This window comes from Sinocyclocheilus anshuiensis, unplaced genomic scaffold (assembly GCF_001515605.1).
Source record: "Sinocyclocheilus anshuiensis isolate Anshui unplaced genomic scaffold, SAMN03320099.WGS_v1.1 scaffold124, whole genome shotgun sequence".
NCBI classification, from domain to species: Eukaryota; Metazoa; Chordata; class Actinopteri; order Cypriniformes; family Cyprinidae; genus Sinocyclocheilus; species Sinocyclocheilus anshuiensis.
The window spans coordinates 1142718-1151151 of record NW_015554082.1 but is presented as its reverse complement, the minus strand read 5'-3'; the positions used below and the strand labels follow the sequence as shown (position 1 = coordinate 1151151).

Below are 8434 nucleotides of genomic sequence, written 5' to 3'. Positions count from 1 at the left end.
AGACTAAGGATATTTGATTTTGCGTTAGATAAGCTCAGTGGATAAGCCTCCATGTTAAGCAATACATTCGACAGAGCGAGCAAACTCAAATCTGGAAGTCAAAGAAATGTGCATCAGCTGTGCTCAAACTCATGTAACGGACATTCTGCTCTAATTCACACGTGATTCACCACATCTACGCAATACGATGGCCACATTCACTCAATGCACTCTTGCATAAATCACAGTTTACCTCACGCAAAGGTAATTAACTCATATGTATCTTTAAAAACTTGATGTTGTTACTAACTAAATCATTAACTGTCATACATAATAACACCACAAACTATATTTTTGATGAACCACTACACTCTTATGCTGCCAGTTACTAACTCTGTCATGGGGCTGTCATATATTTACGATTACTAAGGTAAAGGCACTTTTCTATCAGATTAAAACCTGACACAATGTTCTGGGAACTGTCACAGTTGTATTGACTCACCGTTGGAGTATCTTATCTCTTACATCAGCGACAAATGGTGTGTTTGAAACTAAAGATTAGATTATTGTCAGGATAGGTAAAGGCTCACTATATGATAGCCCTCATTCATCAAAATGGATTGCAGCCTTGGTGGGTATAAGCAGCATGACATTACACACCAGTATGGTCACAGTTTGAGCCAAGCATTTACAGTTATTGAAAACAGATAGAGGCATATGAGTTTGTGTGGTTAGCATGCACAGATTATATGTACATCCCACTTGGATTGGGTTTGCGTTTGGCGCATGGTATAGAGAGTATGTGCTGTTCTTACATGCTAGAAATTCGTTTTTGAATGCTTGCAATAAGGCTGTCAATTTAACTTTAAGTGCATGGTTAACAATATTAATGATTAATAACATGTATAATCTGTATTAATATGTTATATTTATAAATATTTAATTACCAACATCAAAAATGTGGTTAGTTTTCCTACCACTAGCGTAATTCAATAAATATTTTGAAACACCTTTTTCAAAATTTAACTATCTTGACAAGGTATTTTTATACTATATATTCAATAATATGTAAATAAGATAAAAGTACATTGACTCCTGATTCGGTGCTTTACTAATCTACTACAATGCAATGTCTTTAAATAATCTTCTTTAGGGGCATTTCCCCTAAATTTGCATATCATGTAATTCATTTAATTAAAAAGTTTAATCATTTGACAGCCTTTGTTTCCATGAGATGCTGTGGACTGAAGGACATATAAAATATATGTATTTTGTGACTGCACAGCAGCGAGTGTGAGGGACCTCAGTTAAGCTAATAAAACCAGAACCTCCACAAGACCAGCAGTCCATGAGGTCAGGGAAGCAGAGCAGGAAGTATGACATCATCACTGCGCTCCGTTCCGCATGAGCGACGCCGGTGACCCCGCTGGTATTACTGCTCTAATAGAACATTAGGAGATGATAAAATTGCAAATGAACAAGCACAGGAATAAATTTGTCATGTTTTTACAGGCCTGGCTTCCTTGTAAATGTGCAGACGCCATTGCCTTAACATTCCAGATGTGACCCGGGCCTTATTTCATTTTTTCAGCAGTCCCCTTCCTAATGAATGTATATCATATTACCAGCCACCATAATTTACACACAGGAACAGATTCAATGTCCGGTGCACATTAATGTGCAGGCTGGCCCTAACGGTGCTGTGCTGGGGGCTATTTGTTATTATATTCTTCGAAACACTACGCCTGGGGTTGTTTTGCTTGCACACATTCGCATTTATACGTGCTTATGTATTACTATGAATGTATATATACATCTCAGCTTTCACGTTGATGGAAAACAAGGCTGGAAAACACCTGTCAGGGTGCTAAAGACACTCTGAATGGGTCGAAGCAGAGATCGGGTCCTCGTAGCTCATGGCCATACTGAAGGAGCAGAGAAGGTGGGAGGATTGAGCATGGGTTATGATAGCTCTGACTGATAGACAGCTATACAAACGTGCAGATCCGAGATCAGGTTTCTTTCCTGTTTACCGCTCCTAGCTCCCTGCTCGGCCCTTACTGGAAGCCCTGCTACTCACCCAGGAAATGGGCTCTGCTTCCAGACACAGGGCCACCACACACGGCCCATGCTAATAGCATTTATTTGTTTATCTGGACAAACTTTTGGCCCCTTCCTTATTGGATTTGCCCTCTCAACAGATCTCTCCCCCACCCCCCAATATCGTAATGACAGGAGATCGATAGGTAAGGACGAGACCTTCTAACAAAGGCGAGCGAGTGCGAAAAGGAGAGAAGTAGAGGAGAGGCATACTAGATAAATGACACAGTGCCGGTGCAGCAGGGGACCAAGCCATGGACTAATTCTTCCCATCCCTTATGTTCTTCCACCATCCCGCCAAGAAGAGGGTAAAGGAGAAGAGAGCCCGTCGGAGTCACACATCCATACTAAAGCACCACTTTAGGCCTCCCCAGGCTCCCGTGCTTCTCTCAATCATACAGCCCAAGCCCGGGCAAACATAGACGGGCGCCTCCCCCGTGAAGCACCCCTAACGAGGGGTTAACGCAGTACCAGAGCTCCCATTATTGAGTGAATTTAGCACCTTGGACAGCGCACTAAAAATCTTTATTGCTTCGCTGACCCCCTCGTCATGTTCGTGTCTGTGTGTTGCATCTGGGGCCGCCGGGGGGAGGCAGAGGGGGCTGATTGAAAGGCAATATGTCGGCTGGCAGGCAGGCACACATGCTCGGGGGCTTGTTCGCAGCGAGGGTTACACACCGAGGGTGAGAACAATTTTCTGGTTGTCGCACTGCGAGCTTATTTCCTCAGCACCGGCACATTAACTTTTAAAAAGGGTTCCACTGGACCTTCAGGGTTTAAAAACAAATGAAGAGGAGAAGAGGGCTTGGAAGAAAGGAAATGAATACACAGTGTAAAGAACACTGTAAATAAATGTTTAATGTGTGAAAAGGATGGTAATAAATAGGTTTTCGGTTATGGAAGTGAAAGTCGATTACCTGGAAGGAAAATAGTGTTACTGTAGTTCTTGCCTCCTGTGGAGCAGTCGTTTGCATGTACTAACATGCATGTATTTGCTTTAAATGTGTTTGTATTCATGTATTATACATGGAAACGGTGGCAGTATTGTTGGTAGGATGAGCTAGATGAAGTACGGGACTGTTAAAGTGTTTTCTAAGACGTAAACTCTCTAAAAATGGTAGGGGAGTTGTGGTCAAGGATATCGGCTAGCAATTCAAAGGTCGCATGTTCAAACCCTGTCAGGGGTGATCTATGAACTGAAGAGCTACGTTAGCATTTTGCCCTTTAGCAAAGCACTTAACCTGATGTTGTTCCAAAGGGACTGACCCTGTAGTAACTGTACTGTAAGTTTGTTTGTGCCTGTCGAGTGTCAAGTAACCAAATAGACTAAAAAAACTGAATAAATAAAAAAAAACATTGCTTTCTAAACGTTCTTAAAATGCTTAATTTCATAAAAAATAATGGCATATGATATTAAGACTTGTTTTCAGAAAATGTCTTGAAATATGTTTTTCTTTTTTTCCCATTTTATCCATTATTTTATTCCATTTTATCAGTTATATTATCATCAATTGTCAAGTAAATTGATCTAGTGAAGATTATGTTTTGTGCATTTGGCATCAAAATTGACATGGAAAGCTAAAGTGCCACAATCATCTTTTCTGTCTATAAGGAGGTGATTCTGAAGAGGGCAGCAGACCTGGTGGAAGCTCTGTATGGGATGCCACACAATAATCAGGTGAGATTCAATTGAACACAATGAAACTTCAAACCATAAGCACTCAGATACAAACAGGGCCTCATTCAGTATCCATGCATATACATGTATTTGTGCATAAATCTGTTTAGGTGCATTTTCATGTAGAAATCACAATTAAAAAATCATTTGGGTGTAAAATGTACTCTAAATTTAATATGACATTTTATAATTTTTAGAAATCACATTCTAAAATTAGAATCTAATCTTAGAAATAAATAATCTGTTAAGACAGTTTTTAAAAATATTTAACATTATTAGAATTTGAAAAACTCTAAATTCTAAAATGACTTATAAAAGTAAGATTTTGCTACACATTCTCTAAGGCAAGTGTGCATGTGCACAAGAGAGTGAAAACTGTATAATTAGTAAAAGAGGCACATTGTCTTATAGGATCAGTGTAAATAATGCCATGTTCCACATTTCAATGGTTTAATTGAGCAGCACAGTTAAGCATTTGTTCTCAGTTAAGGCCATTTTAGAGCTTTAAGACCGTAGAATTGTTCTCTACTATTCCCTAACATTTTCCCTCAACATAAACCCCCCAATGTAATTCCTCCAGAACTCTCTCTCTCATTGGTTTGAAGGACCACAAGGGCATCTTCAATGTTAGATCAGTTATGAACTGCTAGTGAGGGCATATGCTCATCGATTGAGAGCTGAGCATGAGTGCAGTGATGCTGAATTATTTAGGCTGGGCAGTGGATGGAGCATGACTCCAGTCATCAACCCACTCAAAGAGCTCTCTCTCAGGAACCCCTATCTCCCCAACCTCCTCACGGTCCTGTCGTCTTTATGAGGGGAAATTATGAGACATTCATTTTCCATCAAAATGTGCAGCTCCCCCTTCCCCAGCCCCCAAAACTAGTTTTTTTTTTTTTTCTCTATCTGGGCTGACTATCAGATAAACACATCTTTCACAGACTCCCTTATTCACTTATTCATATGATCTTATTTGACCAAGGTGTATTTTATCTGGCAGCTCATAGGTTGCCCGTGCTTAGATATAATCATTTTAAGAAAGAATTGCAGTGGGTATGTTTTGGTTTTTAAATAGTTGTTTAATATTTTTTAAAAAGTACTATTTTCACTTTTTATTTTTCAATTTTTTATTTCATTTTTTTATTTTATTGAGTTATGGTTATTTATTTAGTCAAACCATTATTATTTATACTGAATGATTATTTGAAGGACACTGTTTTTTTGTTTTTTTTCAGGCAGTTAATAATATCCTTTTAATCGTTGGTCCATTTTTGTGTTGATCCTGACAGGAGATCATTCTGAAAAGAGCAGCAGATATCGCAGAGGCACTCTACAACGTCCCACGTGGACACAACCAGCTGCCAGGTCTGGCCAACAGCTCAGTCCACGCTGGCATGATGGGAGTCAACTCCTTCCATGGCCAGCTCGCTGTCAATGTCTCTGAGTCCGCACAAGGAGCCAATCAGGGTGAGCAGAGATGCCACCAATCTTATATTTTGACCATTCACAAAAAAGTGATTGCCTATGAGAGTTTGTGTTTGTGTGTGTGTGTGCAAAGAGAGATATTAAGGGCCAAATTCACTTGTGCACATGGTACTCTAGCGCACCTGCAACTTATTCTCTAACCACTCTCAATCCAGTTTAACCAGGTGCTAAATGCACTAAAATATGGCTCCAATGTTTTAATAAATCATTGTCAGTTTTCCATTTGACTCCCTTTTATATAAGAGGGATTCTGTACCGTCTCAGTAAAGTGTGCCAGATCACAGTATTCAGTAGTCTGCTGCGTCCTTCAAACCTTAGGCAAGTAGGTGAAAACTAGCAAGATATACCGCATGCAGACAGATACAAGCGTTCAGCAATGCTCCCTGAACCTCCAGGCTCCTTTACCTCAGCATTCCTTGGCCTCTGTGACAGTGAATGATTTGTGTTAAGTCAGCAGTAATGTATCAGTCGTCTGATGAAAGGGAGAATGAATAGTAAGCAGAGCAGAGAAGAGCGCTGCCTTTGTATCAGACAGCGGGGACTCCTGCAACGAGAACTTCCTGCTGCTTTCACCCATGTCAGCGTTTAATGTCCTGATGTATATTTATAGTCCATATCCTCCTCCTGTCCTATCTACCTCCGTACGCCACTGACACACAGATCTTTTTTTAAGGAATAGTTCACCCAAAAATGAGATTTCTGTCATCATTCATTCATCCTAATGACGTGTATGACTTTATTCCTACCGTGTAACAAAAGAGGAGACATTTAGTAGAATGCTCACAGTGCTCTTTTCCATACAATGAAAGTCAATGATGAGCAGGAGCTGATTCTGTTCATTTCTAAATATATTCTCTTTCTTTCCTATTTTTTTCCTCATTATATGTGTGTGTTTTAGGTTTCAGTCGAAACACAAGCAGTGTATCCCCTCACGGTTATGTACCCAGCACGACACCCCAGCAGAGTAGCTACAGTACCGTCTCTACTAGTATGAATGGATACGGCAACACAGGCATGACCACGCTGGGAGGGTCGCCCAACTTCCTCAATGGCTCTGCTGCCAACTCTCCTTATGCCAGTGAGTACTGATCCTCTCTGTGTCTGTTTTTCTCTCCTTTTTTAAGATTTTTTAAATTTACCATTACCATTCTTTTTTCTTTTTTTTTAAAGAAATTGTTACTTTTATGCAGCAACACATTCAGGACAATTAACTAAAGACTTTTAGATTGTTACAATTATTTCTATTTCAAATAAATGCTGTTCTTTTGAACTTCCTATTCATCAAATAATCCTGAACAACTGTGATAATTATAGGAAATGTTTCTTGAGTACCAAATCAGCATATTAGAATGATTTCTAAAGGATCATGTGACACTGAAGACTGAAGTAATGATGCTGAAAATTCAGCTTGGTCATCACAGGAATAAGATACATTTTAAAATATATCAAAATGTAAAACGTCTCAGGTTACTTATGTAACCATGGTTCCCTGAGTAGGGAACGAGACACTGCATCCTCTAGGGGTCGCTATGGGGAATGCCTCGTCGTGACCCGTGTCTGAAGCATACATTCAAAAAACACCAACAACATGTTGGCCGGCGACAGCCCATGACGTCACTACCGGTGCGACTATAGTATAAATAGGCGCCGGGAGAACACGTCATTCACTTCTTCGTCTGAAGCTTGCGTCCAAAGCATGGCAGGAAACCTAGAGGACGCAGTGTCTCGTTCCCTACTCAGGTGTTCTCCCGGCGCCTATTTATACTATAGTCGCACCGGTAGTGACGTCATGACTGTCGCCGGCCAACGTGTTGTTGGTTTTTTTTGAATGTATGCTTCAGACACGGGCCACAACGAGTCGTTCCATGGCAGGAAACCTAGAGGACGCAGTGTCTCGTTCCCTACTCAGGGAACCATGGTTACATACACTGAAAAAAATGTTTAATTCAGATAAACACATCTATATGAAACATTTTTTCAGTGTAAGTAACCTGAGACGTTGCCTTTTCAAGGGAACTTCGAACTGCGTCCTCTAGGGGTTGCTATGGGGAATGGTATACCCATGCCACCATGCTGAGGGGAGTGCATGCCAGAAACCTATGGCGAGCACTAAGTACCAACTCTACCATAGCCATGGGAGTTGCCCCTAGGACGTTAGACGGCTGTCCGTGACATTATCCCCTACGGCCAAAGGCCTGGGCTACATACACCAAAAAACTTATCTGTTAGGGCCAGACTCCTGGGCCCGGGGTAGAGCTCAAGGCTTGGAATCAGGAATATATTCCTTTAAAGGGATACGACCAAGAGCCTAGCATCATACTAAGTCTTGGCCTGTCAAAAAGCCCACGGAGCGAGAAATCCAACTCCTCAGAAAGGGAGAGAATTCAAATGATCGAAAGAAAGCACCATGCTCACAATAACCCTCAAAGGTGAGGGGAGCGATGCTTCAAAAGTGTGTCAACAGAGACACACTGGTTGAGTGGAGCCAAAGGCGAGTACCGGGGTCTAAGCCAACTGAGAGAAAGGGAACGAGGCTAATAACGCGTAACCCTTACCATACGGGATTTCAGAAAGTGTGCAGAGTCTTAGCATGCACACTTACGACTATGTGGATTTTAGAAAGTGCGCAAAGTGCTCAGCGTGCACACTTACCACTATATGGATTTCAGAAAGTGCACAAAGCTTAGCAAGAGGGGATATCCTGGTGACCAGGAAGCCCCTCAGGGCGACCTAGATACGGCGTACCAGACAAGGCAGCCTGAAAGCATAAACCCAGCTCGGACGTCCAGGAAATTTTGCAGTGCTTTGCCGGGGGCCTGATGATCAAGAAGGCTCCCGCAGAAGCCTATGATCTGGCCGCATGATCCAGGAAGCATGAATCTTACCGACTATCTTACCGACTGGATACAACATCGACGAGTGAGGTAATCACTGCAAGTCGAGAACCTGGTTTCTGAATCCAGCAGAGGGGGTGCTCACTGAGGACCTACCCTAGAAAAGGACAGAAACACACAGGTCCCGGAAAACACTGCAAAGAAAGCTCGCAGATGGAATACACACAACCACCAGCGCATTAAATATATTTTTATAAAAATGGATCGTACTCACCCACCATGGTTCCCACGCAGGAGCCCTGTTCAAGAAGTGACCCGAAGAAGCCTCTAGTCCGGACCATCAGTAAGGTGGTTACTA

The 8434-nt window shown here is 41.6% G+C and overlaps 1 protein-coding gene across 1 annotated transcript in view; it reads left to right on the top strand.

Moving 5' to 3' along the window:
* Nucleotides 1–8434, top strand: part of LOC107669108 (transcription factor COE1-like) — a 132354-nt gene that overhangs the window by 118133 nt on the left and 5787 nt on the right. The window contains exons 12-14 of the mRNA XM_016461230.1: nucleotides 3692–3757; nucleotides 5047–5224; nucleotides 6141–6320. Coding sequence (XP_016316716.1) covers nucleotides 3692–3757; nucleotides 5047–5224; nucleotides 6141–6320 — 424 coding nt within the window. The remainder of the gene's footprint in view (nucleotides 1–3691; nucleotides 3758–5046; nucleotides 5225–6140; nucleotides 6321–8434) is intronic.